Genomic DNA, 19,238 nt, shown 5'->3' on the forward strand with positions numbered 1-19,238 from the left:
GGATTTGGGAAGGTGGCTCCCTGACTTCCCGGTTGCTGTGGCCGCTCAGTGCTAGATGTTCAGTGAGGAGGTAGACCCCTCTGCAAAATTGTCTCATAGGAGATTTTCTGACTCTTACCTTTGGGCAGCTGGTGGTATCAGTCAGGAAAGGCATTACTGGAGCACATAACATTCTGAGTACTGTAAGAGCATAAAAGCTTGTAGAAAGCTTTCACAAACTAATTTAACCTGGAGCAGCCTTGGGGTTTTGCTAAGTTATGCAATTAGCCAAACCATCCCCTGGTGTGGGCTCTAATTAAATACAGAGTTCCTCCCCTCACTCTCCCTCTTTACTTAAAGAGCGGTTCATGCTGTCTGGTGACCTCAGTCACCACTTAAAATGGATTTGGAAGGACAAGGTGGGATGTAAAAGCTTCAAATGCTGGTTTATAAAGAAAGTAAGTTGTTTTCTGGGGGTGGTGGCGTGTGTTTTTTGGTCATGGTTTAGTGGAGAGAGCAGAATTCTGTTTAAATTGAAGTATTAATCATAGCTGGTAATAAACAACTTGCTGTGATAGAAAAGAGCTGAGCTGCTCTGGTCTATGAATGAGACTAACTTCATCTTTGTTGTTTTTTTTTTCAACTTAAGTAGGAGAAAGAAAGATGCATCTTATGTTTTAGTTTCATGTTTCCTGCGGATTGTTGGTTTTATGGCTAATCTCTCTCCATCTAGCGTTATTTCAGCTGAGCTGCCTTGACTTAGTTTTCATCAGTCTTCAAGCACAGTTACCAGATCAAGTCTTCTTACAGAGAAGTAATTTGTTGCTTTGGCCCTTGTGACTACCAGGGAATAATACTTAAGCAGGGACAAACATATAAGAAAGAAGACTTCCTATATGGCTTCTAACAGTGTTGAAATGTCAGACTGTGACCTTTAAAGAGACTGAAAAAAACCAGAGGGCATAAGCCCTAAGGGTTGTTTCTGCATGAACAAGGGTGGGAGTTGATATTTTTGGATTTGTGAGGAAAGGTGATCTGTTGCTGCCTTCAGTTATTCAGCCTATGGAATTATGCGTGTTCCTAAGCAGGGATCACGTTGTACTCTGTTGGGGGAGTGAGAAGAGTCCTCTTTTCAGAAAGTAGAGCTGACAGTAAGTGCATATGATGGTTGTGCGTTCTCTTAAATGTAAATAATCTGCAACATCCTGACAGGATCACTACTTTAAAAAAATACCAAACAAAAAGCAACAACAGCCACAAAGAAAACAGCCTCCTCCCAAAACAAAACCGCAGGTACTGGGCAGGAAAACCAATCTGAAATCTTCAGTTAACATGAGAGAGAAGGGTTTTGTTTCACACCATCTGTGAAATACTGAGTTGTTCCATGCTCATAGGAGAGTGCTGATGATGGCCACTATGGTGTGTTTCCTTGCATGTTCTGCTGTTCAGAAGTAGCCTGTGGGTCCTGATATGGTCACAATATGTGGTAATTGTGGATTTTGGATGGTATAGGGAAGCAACAGGCAGAAAACAAAAATGCTGAGATGCTCAAGGTATTTTATTTTCCAGCTGATGTTGCATTAATAGGTAGGCAGAATTTAATTGTTCTGTGCTGAGGAAGGGCTGGCATGCACATGCAGCAGAGGCATAACAACCTGGAAGGACCAGATATATGACTTTTTTTAGCACACAAACTGCTTGCACTGCTGATTCCCATGGGGTACTGCATGCACTTTATCTGATGAACTTTTTATTGGGAGCGTTTCTCCTATTTCTGTACACTATATGAGATTCTTCACCTATTACAGGTATCTCCTCCCAAGGTATTACCAGTGAACTTGATCTGTCTTCTTCAGGTAGTATAGTAAGGTATCAAAATTACTTAAGATTAGAAGTTCTTCTGATATGGTACCAATAATACTACTTGCTATATATACAATTTAATGCCCTCAAGTCTTAAATTTTATATGTGGCACCTCTGTGAACTATATGCAATTTGGGAAAGCACTTTTAATGTGTCACTTTAATGCTTTTGCTTTCCTTCACTTTCAGTGTTTTGTCTTGGTTGATTTATTCCTGGATATTTCCTAAAGTGCCAGGCAGTAAATGTCTATACAATCTGTGATTTGTTTGATCAATTCAAGCCATTTTGAAATGGTTGGACCAGGAAAGGGATCTTAAGTATTTATTGAATGCATACCATAGATATGTAAAGAAGCTTAGAAATAGTAACATAAATTAGATTCAGTAATCGCTAATTTTCTGTTTGCTCTTAATTGTATATTTGTTGTCTTCCAAATACAGGTTTAATCCTTATCTTCGTTATGTAATAACACAGCAGCTGGTAGTGATTTGTGGATCTTGGTAACTAGGCATAAAAATATTTGCTCCATTTTATTCCATTTATCCACTGAGTTGATTATTATCTAGATACACTAATGAGAGGTAGCTTGTATGTTTAAGAGTGCTTCCCTAAGCATGGCTAATGTCAAGTTTTAAATGATCTGCCTTTATTATGAATGTACTAGATGAAAAAAAAATCCAGTGCCTCTTATACATGCCAATTGAATAGAAAGGCTGTGGATTAAAATGGAGACACAGAATAGCTTTCCTGTGGAAGTAACATTCAAAAAGTAAGATGGAGTTTGCGAAGAAAGATTAGAAGCATTAATTTTCTTTTAAAATTTTAAAACCATTCTGAAGGTTTTATTATGGTGTGGGGTTTGTGTGGGTTTTCTGTTTGTTTGGGGGTTTTTTGCCTTTGTTTTCTTCCTTTTATAGTGATGCAAAGTAAAAAACCTAAATCTCCCTTCAGATTGACCTGAGAGAATTGGTTTTGCATTTTGATTAGTTTAGCTGGGCAGCTGAAAAACCAGTTATTCAGTCTATAAATTAGCCCCACTGTATAAAAGGTAGTGGCCAGCAGTTGTTCCAAATGCAACTTAAATTGGGTAATGCCTTTGTGCTGGTTTTCTGCTTGCAGACAAATCCTACCATCTGTCTTGCTCTACCTAGTAGATACTGCTCTTTGTTCTGTAGACATTCAATTAGAGAACCTCTTCTTTTAATCTGTTATTTACAAGCAGTGATGTGAAACATCTGTCAATTATACAGTTGTAGATTCCACTTGGTGCAGACTTCAAATACGCTATTTAATAGGTTTGCTTGCAGTAGGATTTGCTCTTAACTACACACAAACATGGACGCTGAAAATAAACTATTTCAAATGTGCATATGGATTCACATGTGCAAGTATGCATCGAGACACTCATGAGGACAATTGTTTTGTATGCTCAGAGAACCAGCCTAAGTGCTTGCTATGACAGGGGCTTCAGTTTGTGCTCTTTGTAAGTGGAAGACCTGTTTGGCAGAAAGCGTATCTGTAATTTGATTTAAATGTAGGATTATTGTTTCTGAGGTTTCTATTGTGTGTTTTTCACCAGTGCTTCTGAAATCTTTTGTTCAAAGCTTCTCAGTGGGACTAGAATGCAAAACTATTCATGTCCAAGTAGCAGGGATTTTTAAGTATCCAAGATAATTGCAGGGTAGGGGAAAATAATCTTGAGCTCTCAGTGCTTCTTGTACAGCTCCCCTGCAGTCTTTATTGCTGCTGAATTTCAAATATCCTCCACATTTTCCAGTAGGAACTTTACTGCAATTAAATAGCCAGAGTTTTGGGCTCCACATCATGGCATCCTCCTCAGGGGATTCTGACTGTGCCACCCAGGTATAACATTCCAATTTCTAGTCAGGCTTCAAGAAAACAAGGTATTTAGCTGAGGCAGATATTAATATGACCTTTAGAATCTTCAAGGAGATGTGAAACTGGCTCAAAATTGACAGAATGAACTCCCAGAGAAGTGCCAAAGAAAACACTGGAGACCATCAGGTGCAAAAAGAAAAAAAAGTCTTATCTTTCTATTTTTAGGTGTTTACAGAGTGTCAAATGCTGTAGCATCTCTATCAGTATCATCTTATCTATAAGCCACTTTTAAAGAGGTATGAGAAGGAAGAGAAAAAAAGTGATTTGAAAAGGTTTAATCAGTTTCCAGATAAGACTTTGGAGATCTGTATAACCAAAGAACTTTCCCTAGATTTATGTGGATGAATACTGGGTAAGTTCAGGATTCACACCCTTTGCAGTTTGTCTGCATAGGGAAAAAAGTTCTTACAGGGCTATAAAATGGTAATTTCACTGATCTTACCTTTTCTGCCTCTTACGCTGTAGAGAGAGTTGAGAGAATAGCACATTGCTTTAATATTCGTTGTGTTCTTGTGCTGGAAATAAAGATAGAGTAATATGGCATGTATATTTCTAAAGGGCAAAATGCTTAATTACAAAATCACCTGTCATTGCAAAATAGCATTGTTTTAAAAGAAGTAATAGTATTTCACAGCTCTGTTAGAACAGTAAGTCAGACTTTCAAAGGTATTTTAAGTCTGGAAAGTTTTTTCTGAGCCAGGAAAAAGTAGATTGTTGTTGCCAATGTAGATGAGCTGAGTGATCTCACCTGAAAGGCGAGATGACCATTCAGTGGGTTTTTCATTCGTTTTTCCTCTCTGGCATACAAAGAGGCAGACAAAATGCCATGCCTGATGCTATTAGAGATAGTTGAGCATCTTTAAGTATGCTACAGGCCTTTTAGAAGTTTGGTGTCATTCAGTGGTTGGAATAAGACTCCTGAAAACTTGCCTGTTTAGTTACACTGATGTTTGTGTGCCTTTTTTCAGACAAATTCTTCTGAGACACCTTAGTTTCCTGTTTAGATGACAACAAGATGAAAAGGCTCAGGAATGTGTCAGGGTTATAGGTGTACAAAGAAAGAAAACCTGGAGCAAAGAAAGAAAACTTCATGTGAAGGATAAAGACCTTGTGATTCAAAAGTTAAGAACATGTCAATAACGTTCTTGTTCATCTCTGTTAATGAGTATAGCCGCTGTATTGGAGGGAAAGCTGGTGAGATTTGGACTGCATGTGTTATTTTAGAGCAGCGTTATAGGACAGGAATTAAACCTTTGTTGCCTAGAACTTTAAAGGAGGATGTATAGATTCAGGGCAGCGTGTATTCCTGTGTTCAGTGTGTCTATACCAGAGATCACAGTGAAGAGTAGAAATACCCAAGAAGCAGTGTTAATGAGCTCTGGCTGTGTTTCATGCCATACATTCTTGTATCTGTGCTTGTGCATATATGTGTATATAACTTACATATACTCTATAGCGTTCTCCAATTCCAGACTTTTCAGGTACAAATCATAGAATAGTTAAGGTTGGAAAGAGCCTTAAGATCATCCAGTTCCAACACCCCGGCCATGGGCAAGGATTAATATCTTCTTTCTGAGAACACACTTAAATATTTATAAGTTGCGCTTCCTTTTAAGAATCCAAAATGGTGATGTGTTTAGTGAAATATTACTAGTTTTATTGGCATTCCCAGAAATATACTGCGTGTACCATCACTGTGGTGTAATTTAAGTAAGACTTATAAAAGATAAATCTTTTGCTCTTGTTAACGAATGTAGCAATAGATGATCAATACTGTGATTGTTGGTTGTACAAATTCAGTGTTAGGGATAGGGACTGCAGCGAGATGTAAAGGCACAATATGGATTTACAAATTTAAACTTCATTTTGAAGGAACGTACTCTGGAGGAGGAGAATGATCAGCCAGCAGCCATAAACACTTGTGCTGCAGTTCCCATTCCACTGGAATTGGATTAGCATCTATAGACGTGGCTTGTCTCATGAAAGACAGGCAACAGAAACTGGCCTAGTACTTTTGCTGAGTCAGGTGTTAATGCTTAGAATTTTTTTCCTGTCATAGATAATGGCTGGGGATCCTTGCAGAAAATGAAAGGGAGGGGTTAGGCAAATATTTGAGGCAGAATCTGGTCAACTTCTGATTGTATATTTAAGGAGTATAAGGCTGTGCTGTACTGCACAGTCGTCTATTTCTGTCCCTCTTGTGAGGAATTTGACAATTGATGTCAGGCTCCTGGCGCACTCTGCACACACCCGCTACCCCACCTTACTTTCCTTTTGTTGGTTCCTGAACACAATTACACTAGAAACGGTATTTAAGTCAAGATACTCTTGGCAAGAATTTCAGCTTCATAAGTTTGTGAGTTTTGTTCTTTAAGTATTTGAAATCATAATGCCTTTCTTTCTCCATAGTTAGAGGCATAGGAGAGGAGGGAGGACACAAACTATTGCCATTGAAAGCCTGAGAAATCTTTCAGTGTGTTAGAAACTGAAGCCCTTGGCTCTTAGCCATTTGACCATAGGGGTTCCTTGAGCCATAGTGGACAGCACCTGGCCTAGTACTATATTCATTGAAGAGAGATTCTGTCTTTTAATGGTTCATTAAATAAATGCATCAAAACTCCAGAAAAGCAAAAAGAGATGGAGTGTGTCAAGATGGCCCAGTGAGTCAGAGACAAAAGCTCACTGCTGTAAGCAATGGCACACTCGAGGGAGTGATGCATCTTATGGCATCTAGTACTTTTTACTCCTTGCATCACATGCAGCTGATGGTTTGGGGGCAGCCCCCTGTATGATTATTGATGCTTTGCATCTGGAGTGTCAGAAGAATTTTGCTTCCTGCTCCTTCCCTGTTCCCCAGTAGTTAATGTAACTGTGAGTTGGTTGTTGTTTTTTTTTTTCCTGTTTTTCTTAACTTTGTGGTGCCCATCACTGCTTTGCTCTTTCATGTTCAGGCTGACATCAGGTCTTGTGTGAAACAATGCCTTTTATCTTAATAATTTTCTCTGTAATTATTACTTTGCTGCATTTTCAGCTAGGAGCTTGCCTTTGTTCTATGCTTTTTCTCTGATCATTTTTGCATCACTTGGTACTGTAAAGGTGTGTGTGTTCCTCTGCAGCCCTTTTATTTAAATTATTTCTTTATCTGTCTTTCAATGTGAGTAATAAAATAACTTCAGGATTGTTCATCTCTCTGCAGTGATGAGGTGGAGTCTGTTCTGACATCAATGATTAATTTACAAAAGTTTCTTTAAACTTCAGTAAAATGGGATATTCATAGAAAATATTGTGTCATCAGGCTATAGCACTGTTGTGAAAAGGACCTTATCTGACTTGTAATCAGGCCCATTCATCAACTGGATTGATGCAGAAACTGGGAGTACAATCTGCATTCACTAAGTGTGTATCAGGGATGAGCACGTACAAACCCATCAAGTCAAGTAACAGTTAAAGTATGAAAAGTGCTGGATGAATATGTGACCTGCAATGATCCTTGAAGTCATGTCTGTAAGATTATGCATACCAAGATCAGATGCCTGCTCTCACTGCAGACATGGAAGTCCTTTGATGTTCTGATTCAACTTTCAGACTTATCATTTATGGTAGATTACAAGGGGCTGCTGACAGGCAGGCTTGTGAAATGGATGCATTCATTTTGGGTTTAGTTTATTACCCTGCTTTTGAAGATTCTGATAGTGGCTCATGTTAAGACTGAGAACACCTTTCTGTGGTGCCAGCTGCTTTGGTGGAACAAGAGCTCCCTTTCTAGAAGACCATTTCTGAATGTTTGTAACTTCTACGTTTTTCTGTAAAATTAAACATTTTGTTCCTGCGTGAAAGATCTTGTGTGGAGAGACCATATGATAAAGTCATTGTGGTCTAGTAACATCTGATTGACAACATAAATACCCCTGTACTGGTCACAACAGGCGAATAGTCCAGTCGTACACTTATCAGCGTGTACTTGCTCTGGGATACCATGATCGTGGCTACAAAGTCTTTCATCCAGTTTTGCTGCCCTACTGTAGGCAAAATCAGAAGCATAAGTCCTTGAAACGCTTGTGTGACAATTCTTTGAGTTGGTCCAAGTGGTTCATCACTGAAGATAGAGCATACTTCTTAACTGAGGATTGCTCTGCAGATGTGTTTCTTGTTTTCTGAACCAGCATTGCATTTGGAGACCCTTCTGGGATGAATTTTATACTGTATTTCATTAGGTTTTCTTCTTTTCCTACTCGGGTCATGGAAATTTCATTGTGGAGTTAATGGAGAAATTGCAAGATGGATTACAAGATGGCTCAAGAGGAGCAATCTGGCATGATTGAAGAAAAAGAGGCTAAGATACGCTTTGATGGACAGGCTTTAATATTGCCTGCTGTAAAGGCTTCCAGCCTCTGTTTCAGTAAAGCATTAACTACTTTGTCTTTCTGCAGTGAACATTCGGATGGAGTTTAAGCCCATTCTATCAGAGTACTTCCTTCTTTGTAGCACCCAAAACTTAAAAATGCTTCCTGTTTCTTACTGTAGTAGCAATGCTTAATAGTTTTCATAGAATGGTTTGCAAGTGTGTATTCCTCGTAGAAGTAATGATCCAAACGATTTGCCTGTATCTCTGCAAAGTTTAATTTGCTTTATTCAGCATTTACTTCACCGTTGCTCAATGTATGTTGCACTCTGGAACAGAGCTGCAACTTTGAAATTCTGTTGCAAGGAGCAAGGAGTCACCTTTTTACAGAGGCACTATTCTTCATGGTCTGTGGCCTTGATGTTCAGGTAATCTTTCCCTTGCTTTGTAACAAGCTCTACGCAGGCATACAGAACTGGAGCAAGAGTTGGAATAACTTGGTGGAAGGGGGGATGTTGGCAGGTTGGGAACAGCATTGTTCTTGAGGAATGATAATTTCCTACAAGATGAAACAGTTCCAGAGAGCATTATCAAGTGAAGCAGGTAGAGCAGTCTGAAATGCTGAGAAGGAAAGGACTTCAAAAGAAATCGGTGACTTTTGGCTTTGAAGACATTTTCAGTTTGCTGCAGATAAATGTGTGACTCTTGGGTTCCAGGGTTCTATTTTTGTTTTCCTATTTGTGATACTTTGATTTAGCTTTATCGCAGTTCTGTTGGTACTTGTCCTTTAGAATGATGGTGTTTGTTACCAAAACATGAGTGTCTTTTGGGAAACTGTTCTCTAATGGTGTGACCACACTGGGACGAAAGATTAGGATTCCTGCTGCAGATAGGGTGGAGTATTTTATTTATGCTGGTATGGAAGATGGATGCTGCTAATCCTCTTCCTAGCAAGCAGGAGAAGAATGATGGGAAATCAGTGCTCCAGTGTGAATAGTGATAGCCTCACATCAGTCGTTATTTCAGTCTTGTGTTACACAGCTTTGTTGAGAATAATGTGATCACTGAATATTTTTACATGTCATAATGTCTTCATAAGGAAATACTTACTTGTAAGACATGGGAACATAGTAAGTGGTGCATCTTGGCAGAGTCGATCATCCCTCTGTTATGAACTGGCTGAGATAGGCCTGGGGATGGTATTCACTATGATTTTATGGTCAGTTTTAAACAGGGGCACTAGTGGGTTCAGCCACCTAACTAGGTTAAGACCAGAATGTCTTAGAATCACGGAATAGTTAGGGTTGGAAAGGACCATAAGAGCATCTAGTTCCAACTCTCCTGCCATGGTCAGGGACACCTTGCACTAAACCATGTCATCCAAGACTCCATCCAGCCTGGCCTTGCACACTGCCAGGGATAGAGTGTTCACAGCTCCCTTGGGGAACCCATTCCAGTGCCTCACTACCCTCACGGTAAAGAAGTTCTTCCTTACATCTAACCTAAACTTACCCTGTTTGAGTTTAAGCCCATCAACCCTTGTCCTTTCACTACAGTCCCTAATGAAAAGTCTCTTCTCAGAATCCTTGTAGGCCAAGACGTTTTACTGGAATATGTATCCTTGTGACTTTGGATTCCAGCTCTGGAAATAGATCACCCTACCAGACTGACGTTTCGGTGGGGTGGTTTTCCTAGAGCTTGGCTAAAAACCAGTTAGAATTCCTAACAAACTTAGGAGAGCAAAAGTGTTTAGAAGATTCAAGAACAGCTGAATCTAAACAAAATTTCTCGTAGACTGAAAAGAAGCACTTATCTCAACCCGCAAAGTACAGTAACAAATTTCATCTGTTGCATTGCCCATCTGAGCTTGCAGCTGGTACGGCAGTTTGCCTAAGAAGTTGTTCCCGTCAACCTACAAGAAAAAGGCTTTTTTTCCTAGTAGCATTATATAATTGATTGGAAGAGTGTTTTATTTCTCATGAATGCTGGATGATTGGGGATTGAACAGCTTTAACAATAAAGTAACTGTTTGGGCATGAAGTCCCAAGGATGTAGCAATATAGAATGGAGTTAGTGGTCTGGCAGATTTCTTCAATTTTCTGAGGCAATGGTCAATAACTTTGCAATAAAACTGAGCTATGAACGGTGTGTTTGTCACTGACTGAGAGCTGCTGTTACATGATATTAAAGAAATAAAGATTGAAGATTTTTAGCCAGACTGCAGTATGAAATTAATAGCCTAATGAAGAAAGCAGTATGACCTTTTGGAAGGTAAATGCAGCAGGTTTACAATGCTGTGTTGGGGGATGTATCATACTCACAAGCTTTGGTTGTGAGGGAGGAGACTGATTGTGTTGCCTTTTTCTTGGATTTTTTTCATATTCACTGACCTGCAAAGAATTTGCTTCTTCCATCAATGACAAGTATTTTTAAAACAGTGTCAGTCAGGGGAAGATGTACTAAGGAGAGAGGAGCGAAAACTGCCCTACTGCATCATCTCTTCCCAGGTGGCCACTGATTGAAATCCTCAACAAACCGTTCCCAGCAGGAGAGGTCAAACACAGATGCCGTTGTAAGGGATTGAGAAATAATAGCTTCTGGCATAAGCACAGCATCAAAATTAGATTTTATTGGTTTGTTTCAAGCTGTTGGGGCGCATCTCCTGAATCCGGAATGCCGTAACAGCACCCTGCAGTTGCAGTAGATCTTCACTAGACCTTGCAGTGTAGCAGCTTATTCCAGTCAAGGGTCTGCCCCTTGAGGTTCCATAGTACTGCAAGGCATTGCTTGGTGTGGTCCTCTGCAAGAAGCTGCAATGTCTTGGCTTAAGATAAACTGATGTTACAGCTTGCCACGACGAATGAATTCAAAGTTGAGTGAATCTCTGTGGATTTTAGGAATCTATCCTTATATGATCATATTAAACTCAAAGTTTGTTTCAGTCTGATAGAATGCCTTTCTCTATCAACCCAGAGTATGGCGTGCTCTGTGCCATACATCCACACATAGAACTAGTAAGGCAGGTTAATATTTGGTACTCTTACACTCGGTTATCCTGCTGCCAAGCTCCCTGTGTACACAAACCTTCTGATGCGGTGGTACAGTAAAGATAAATTGCAGTTCCCCAGTTTAACTCTGTATATTTTTTCTTAATGTTTTTTCTGTAGCAGCACTTCAGTTACCCATCTTTTATTTTGTTTAACACATTGAAGCTGAGGCATTGTGTGATTCTTGTCTTATTTATTCAGGTGGGTTATACCTGTATTATGATGGCACAGATCTGATACAATATTTAGGGTAGATGATACAACTGAAATCTTTAAAACTCCACTTTTATTCTGAGTCTTACCCAGCAACTCACAAGAATGCTAATCTTATGTGATTCTGCCTTTGTTAAAAAAAAAAAAAAAAGGAAAAAAAAAAGGCATAATTTTTACCAAAACAGCCATGGTTGCAATCCAAACCACTGATAGTTGTTTTTGTTTTCAATTTCCTATCCTTCAGAATCCTTAATAAACTTTCACGGTCAAGATCCAGATGGTACTGCAGAGCTCAGTGTAGGTTTTGAGGTTTTTTTTTCTGTTTGTACTGATTATAACTCTCCCCAGATAAAAGTGTAAAATTGGTTGAATTTTTGGCCTTTGGCTGTTTGGAAAGCTGCTGTCTGCTTCCAGCAAAAGCCAATTCGTATTCTGTGCTCATCCACAGCTTGATGGTAGTAGGAAGTGCAACAGCCAGCAGACCAGTTTACCATTGCCCCCGAATCTAAAACCCAGTGGGCCCTGCTCTGACTGGTGAGATGGTTTCCTTTTTGTAATAGGCAGTTCACCTGTGTGTTTCCATTTGTGGTGGTCTCCTGTTCCAAAGAGTCATTGATTTAGAAACTCTCAGGAACATTGTCTTGTGGAGATGGAGAATACATAAGGAAGATATTTAATCCCTGAGATAATTAAGTACTAAAATAAATGATTAAAAAATTATGAGACGAAACACTGTTAGCTATAATATAAAAATAATGTACTTCTCCCTGTGGAATGCAAGGGAGGGAGCTGCAATCAAAATAAGGGAAATAAAAAATTGAATACCCTGAGCTTTTTTCCCCTCTCTCTAAGTTGCCTCCTTGATGCCTCACTATGTTTAATGGTGCTTTGCCAGGCTGTTGGGAGGAGTACAAAATGAGTGTGGAATTTATAAATGGGACATTAGATGGAGGAACGATGTTACAGGCTGGGGGATCTGAGGAGTAAAACAACAGAACAGATTTTGCCTTAGGGCTGGATACAAGAGATGCATCCCTGCAACTCTAAGTACTAGCAAAGCCATTTAGAGTTGTTAGAAATCTTTGTTGGGGGATTATCTCAAAAAAGGTCTTTAAAAACTTCATCTGCTCTCAGTGAATATCTGGGGAAAGAGTGGGAGCTGAATGCTGAGAAGGCCAAGACTAAACTAAGGGGTGTTCTTGTATGCAAAGAATCTCTGCAGTTTACTCTTGACTGAAAACAAGCAGAAAAGCCTTGGGTGGAACTTCCTCTATATTCAGTCAAGAGCCAACCTGAATTTTCCACCTTTAAGGATCACAGGACTTCAGCCTTTTGTTGCTGTTGCGGTTTGCAGTCTCGCATGAGGATGTGTGCTGAGGCCATTTTCCTGATTCTTTAGATGGATTTTATTTCTAATTCCAGGTGGGGCCTTAGAGTTGACATTAATTAAACTCCTAAAAGTAAGGTTTTTATTTTAATTGCTTATTGGTTGTGCCCTTTCAGGTTTTCAAGATTGAAAGATTTGCATAACTGTGATCTTCTCTGCAGTCATTTTTTCCTGACCTCTTTCGTGCTGAGGTTTGTTCCTTCTGTCTTACAGCTGAGTGATGCCCACCCTTATCTAGGGTTTGGTATTGGTTTGTTTCTGTGGGTTTTTATTTTGTTTTTAATAGCTGCCTGGTTTTGCTTTTTCATATAGAAAGTTTTTGCTCCAGTTTTCTGGTTTATTTTTTGCATTGTGTTAGTGCCTGGAGACCTTAGCTGAGATCACAGCCCTGTTGTTGTTAGGTGATGCTCTTACATAAGTAGTAAGGTAAGTCTGTCGCATTTGCAGTTTACACAAAGGGTGAGGGGAAATAAATAGCAATACTCTTAGTTGCTGGGTATAGAACAGGAGCACAGGAATCCTAAAATCAACTAGGTTGGCAACAAAAAGATCATTAAGTCCAAAAGTCTGTGGCAGATTGAGATTCCCTGCGCTAACTGCTTTGTTATGGGGGTGCCCTGCCTGACATGTCAGTTATGGGTAGCATCAGTGGGGCTTCCTTTGTGGCAAAGGTGAATTCCCCATTTGAGTTATACAGCTCATAGGGAGGTAGAATGGTCTTTGCTGTGAGAGGTATTCTCCAGATCATTTTCAGGGAGCACTTGTGGTCTGAAGTTGGAGGGTTTTAGCAACTAACAGTACCTTCCCATAGGGTTTGAAGATAACAAGCCTCTTCCATCCTGTTCTAGGATTTGCAGTGAGTTGCAGCACATAAACTGAAGGTTGGTGGTTGGGAGTAACCGACATCAGTTTAGGCCGCTGCAGTACTTAATGAACAAATATTTAGGTCAGATGTCAAAACAAAAAATACAGACTAGTAAAGCATCTGTGGGCTAGAGCTTGGAAACTGGGTTGCCTTTGAATGCCATCTGTGGTAACCCTTTGTCACTCTTCTGAATGAGGGCAAGGGTTTGAATTTGCTATGGAAAAAAAGGTATTTATTTCACTCCTAGGTTGTGAAGACATAAACATGAAGGTAGGATGTTCAAAAGGTCATTCTATATTTGCATCTGTATTTTTTAAGAGTATGTCTTTGCTCTTTGGGACTGACAGTTCCTAGAAAGGATGGAGAGCTTATTCTTTAATATGATAGCCTGCCTCAGGTAATTGCTCGATGGCACAGCTAAAATAGCTATCTTGTGCTAAGAGAAGCTCAGAGTCATTGAAAATGTTCTTTCAGTGTGCAGTGATGTACAGCCTACAGATAATGCAGCTGTATTAAGGAACAATGTAGGGTTAGGCAACAACAGTGCCATGAATCCTGATATTTACAGGAGAAAAACTTTCTTTTTGTAGATGAAGTGAAATGGAAGGGACTATAAATTGGATGCAAATAAAGCTCCTTTTGAAATCCTCCAGTACCAGAGTGTTGTAAAGAAGCTTTTTTGTAAATAGCTATTGTGCTAACTGTTCTTAAAGGGAAATTCAGCCTTGTGAGGGAAACCACTTAAGGTCCATGTATTGCTTGAGAGTGCTAAAAAAAAGGTTGAAGTGAGCTCTAAGTGGTCCATGTGCAGCATTTGATGTAAATCCATCGCATTGGTTTCCTGTACAGGTGCAGATTGCCTTAGTGGTCACAGCTTTTTAAATGTGCCTGTGCAGTGATCTTACATTGCAGATGCTGATGGGGTAATTTTACTCTCCAACAGTAAATGTGTATTGCAAGTGAAGATGTGACCTTTGAGCATGAGTAAACCTATATAAGCTACTGCTTTTAATCTAGCTGCCATGTAGAACATGTCATAACCTGTTGTTTTCTAAGCTAATGAGACAGATTCTCATCTACCTAGGTGAATTCTGCATGGATTGATGATGCTTCCTGTTGCCCCTAATACCAACCATAGCGCTGTCAATCCCCTCAGTAAAGGCAGTGAGGTTATATCACAGTATGACTTGGAGGTCTGATTTTTAAACTCTCCTTTCCTTTCAACAGTGACTGAGAGTCGAGGGATCCTGGAAAGCATACAGAGGTTTTCTTTACTGCCGACTTACTTGCCTGTGACCTATCGTATCCACAATGCGGATGTTTCCTTCTTTCTTAAGGAAGCCAACCAGGATATTATGAGGAATTCTAGCTTGCAGTCCAGAGTGGAATCCTTTCTGATATACAAATCCAAGAGGCCACCTGTGTTAAATGCCAGCTATGGACCTTTTTCTGTTGAACAAGTAGTGCCCCAGGACCTAATGTTGTCTTCAAATCCATTTGGATCTACTAACAAGTTCTCCTTTAATTGGAAACTTAAGGCCTTCATCATGAGTGACAGAATTTACCTGAGCAAGCCCAAAGTGCAGGTGCTGTTCTACATCGTGGGCAGGGACTGGGATGACTATAGCACCACGGAGCAGCTACCCTGCCTGCGGGTGTTCGCCTTCCGAGAGACGCGGGAAGTCAGAGGCAGCTGCAGGCTGAAGGGGGACCTGGGGCTGTGTGTGGCAGAGCTGGAGCTCCTGCCAAGCTGGTTTAACCCTCCCACTGTTGTTGCTGGCCGTAAGAAAGCCATGGATCAGTCTGAAGGGAGCCCTGTGGAGCTTTACTATGCCATACAACCAGGAGATGAGAAAGGGGAATGCACCAAGGAGGATGTAAGGAAAAGTAATGGGATCCGACTGGGGCGCAATGACATTGATGAGTCAGGACCTCCCTTGCAGAGGATTGGGAGTGTTTTCCTTTACCAGACACATGCTGTCCCTTCTTTAAATGAAATGAGGTTGGATAATAATATTGCCATCCAGTATGCACCAAAGACTGTCAAGCAAGGTGACATTTTGACTTTCCTTGTATCTGTTGCTAAAAATTCAACAGAAGATCAGTTCACACTGAGGTAAGGCTGTTTTGTGTTTCTTTGGTACCTTAGTTTTTGTTTCTCTACTCTTGGTATGGGAAGTCAATTTCACATGTATAAATTGCCTAACACTCCTTCAATTGCTGCTCTACAGAAATTGTATTGCAGTTGGTTGACTCAATATTTCTCCTGTTGTTCAGTCTAATATGGTATAAATTGTCTGAGATGTGGTCTCTGTGAGTGAGAAAGGCCTTTTCTTGAAGTTATCCTTTGAGGAGTACTTACAAAAATTGAAATAGTAGAGCTGAGACCTATCTATGTGCTAATAGGAGATAACATTTAAAGTCTCCTGAGCTGGAGTTTGCAGTTCTCTTAATCTCTCGTTGAACTCATGTTAAGATTAGTACATCTCAAATCCACAAAGGTATTTATAGGAAGTGAGCAAGAATTAGGCATCTAAGTAGGATTTATATGCTTAAACATCTCTTCCCAACTTGTTATAAGCCTGGTGCTGCTTTTATCCAAATATAGGATATTTGATACAGCAAAACCATTTCTGAAAACAAAAACCAGTAGATGGTGGTTGTGTTTGAATGTGTTTGAATGATGGGGGTGGGTGTTTTTTGAATGTAACGTCAAGTGCCGTGTTCATGTACTTCATGGCTTTCCAGGCATTGGGGCATTACAGTGGGAAGCTCTCTCGGAGACCAAACTTCTCTGGCTGGAGTTGCCTAGATATGGTTTGTTTCCCCTCACCCCTTTTGACCAGGGAGATTTCTGTGGGGATTTCTGTGGGAAGTGGTTTGCTATAAAATGGGGTCGTTCTCCTTTGCAAGTGCGTGAGATATAACTGAATAACCACAGCACTTAGGTACTGACTTGAGGAATGTTATTTCCTCCTTCTCTGGTGAGGACAAGCACCAGTAGGATATCTGCTCTCCTTAACTTACCAGGTTTTGATTTTCTGAGTCAATCTGGCTGAGATTTGTTTCCCAACTGATAATTTCAAGACAGACAACGCCATTCCTTGTAGTAGGCATTCAGGGATCCCTTTCCCTCCCTTCCCCTGTACTAATGACTTTAGAGATATATTACTTCAGGCATGCATGGAAACTAATGCTATACATGAAAGTTGGTTAAAATATAAACATTAAAACTCTTTTCTGTCTAAGGAGCCAAGGTAAAAACTGCTTGTTGCTTTCTTACTCTGTAAATTCTTGTGTCTTAGAAATGTGACTTCAAAGCATCTGTATTTCTGTGAGGTGTTATCAGTTGAAGTAGAGCTAGTTATAACCATGATATTACTTGTAGGTTTATAAAACTTTCAGAACTCTTGCTTTGTTTAAATTAGGATGAAAACTGAACACCCAAACTTACAATTGACTGCTGCTAAAACTAATTTTCTGGAACTAAAAGGAAACAATGTGTTTGAATTTTAGCTTTCTATTTTGAGATCTAAGGTATCGTACCGCAACAAAGAAAAGGTTAAAATAGATAGCGGAAATTGGTTCAAAATGGAAAATGTGGCATTTTCTCCTTCAAAAACATCAGTTTACTGTTACCTTTTGATATATAAGCTCCTGTAACAGATTACTGTTACTTATGTTGCTTTTCTGAGTTTTGATTTTTCTTGACCTGTTTTTCTACCAGTAACTGGTTTTCAGACTGCAATCTGTTGCAATACCAGAGTAATTATAATACCTGTTTTGCTCTGCTTCTAAAGCGCTGTTGCCTGCCTGTGTTTGATCTAGCTACAGCATGTCTGAGTTTTTGTTTAGCTGTTTTCTTGGTCACAATTGTACTATCCATGTTCTGCATTCAAATCCATGACATGTACACAGCAAATTCAGCTTTCAGTGGTTACTAATTTTTAAACATCCCCTTCTGTAAGGGGGAAAAGCAAGTACCAGGTAAGAGCAAAACCTGATCTTTATTAAATCCTTTGGCTTAAAAAAACCCTTTTACTCTGGCTTCTCCTATAACCCCAGTGTCAAACAAGATGCCTCTTTCATGGCCTTCTCTTTTATAGTAAACATGTGTCCAAGTGATTGGATAATTGAGATAGCATTTGACTGAAGTAAAGCTCTGTTTCAGGATTTACAATCTTATGTTAGTCTTGTATATCCATTTTTCATAGCTAAATCATCTTTAAAGGTCTATTCCAACCCAAACCATTCTGTGATTACATTATGTAGGTTCTCTTTTAACATGGTCAGCTATACAAAAGATGCATTTGAGATATGCTGCCTGTTCTGACTTTGGAAAAGAATCTCCAGCTGGCATTTTGTAAAAGCCATCAGAGACCTCTTCTGTGATCTAATTGAGTTTTAAGTCTCCATAAACTCTAAATTCTCTTGGTTTGCAGAGGTACAGGCATTGCATCAAGACAGATGGGAAGAAACTTCATCCTATTAAAACATGTAAGTACAAGGACTTGAACAGGCATACAAAAGGTCCTCTCTCCTGGAAGTTAAGATGGAGCAAAAAGGAGCAGAAATGACCCATTTGTGTAAATAATCAGTAAAGTGATCGATTATAATACATAGGAAAGGATAACAGACCTCAGACAGGAATGGGGAGACAAAGAGAGGAAGAGCTCCTTTAGACAGAAAGTGCTGTGCTGGTGGCTGTGTGCGCTCTAATGGGTATTGTTGGTCTTTATGGTTTCTGCTCCTAGTTTGTAAGTATCAGTCAGACAGTTTGTGCAGCATCTCTCTGGTCTCTACTCACTCTGAGCTCCTCTCTGATAGAGGAAAGCCCCTGACACCCCTATTCCCCCCCCGTATAACTCTTTTATGAGAAAATGGTATTAATTTTTATTTTGAAAGTCCCGTATTTTTAGAAGTTCTACCTTGAGTGGCAGCAAGACTTGGAACTGTATTCATGAAGTGAGGCCAAGGGCTGCTGGCAAAATGCTTTTACCATTGCTTTTGCTCCAGTGGACTGGAAATCATGGCTTGAACAGATGGAAAATATAGGATAGACAGGTCAAAAAAGAGGAAACAGCTATGCAAAACAACCGAAAGGCAAAAATTATTTATCACAGATGAATGTTTTTTTGTTTGAAAATGGTTATATTTAGAGTAAACTGTATCCCCTTTCTAACAGGAAATTGTCTCCAAGGGGAACCTTCTAGAAACTGATAAATACTAAAATATATGGGGAAAGGTGCCTTTGTGATTTTTTCCTCATGCTGTTGTTGTGTGCAGGGGAAGATAGAGAGTCATGAGCATGAACCTAATGCACGGTTTTAATTTTGTGGAAGAGTTGGACCATCAGGGCCAAGGTTTAGGGTTTGTTTTTTAATGAACTAGAGAAATTAAAAATATATATCTTGACTCTTTATGGGTGTGAGAGGAAAGGAAGGAAGGAGATAAAACCTAAATGATGGGTAATGGTGGAATACTGCTGGAAGCGCCAGGTTGTAAGCTTGGAGCACTAAGTCTTATGAAACTGACTGATTTGTGATCTTAACTCACACACTTGCTTCCTCTTTGGTCTTGGCCAAGTCACTTAACCTCTCTGAAGCCATTTTATCACTGCTAATATCAACAATTACTTGAAT

General features: G+C 39.7%; 1 protein-coding gene across 3 annotated transcripts in view; it reads left to right on the forward strand.

The window, feature by feature from the left end:
• TMEM132D (transmembrane protein 132D) overlaps nucleotides 1–19,238 on the forward strand; it is a 269,350-nt gene that overhangs the window by 71,957 nt on the left and 178,155 nt on the right. For 2 of the 3 annotated variants that reach the window (XM_061355391.1, XM_061355389.1), the window contains exon 2: nucleotides 14,824–15,712. In XM_061355391.1, the coding sequence (XP_061211375.1) occupies nucleotides 14,824–15,712 (889 nt within the window). Of the gene's footprint in view, nucleotides 1–308; nucleotides 438–14,823; nucleotides 15,713–19,238 lie in introns of those variants that run through there. The other variant, XM_061355390.1, reaches the window with a different exon arrangement.

This window comes from Neopsephotus bourkii, unplaced genomic scaffold (assembly GCF_033783945.1).
Source record: "Neopsephotus bourkii isolate Nb327-2 ecotype Australia unplaced genomic scaffold, CSIRO-AGI_Nbou_v1 NB_795, whole genome shotgun sequence".
Taxonomy (NCBI): Eukaryota; Metazoa; Chordata; class Aves; order Psittaciformes; family Psittacidae; genus Neopsephotus; species Neopsephotus bourkii.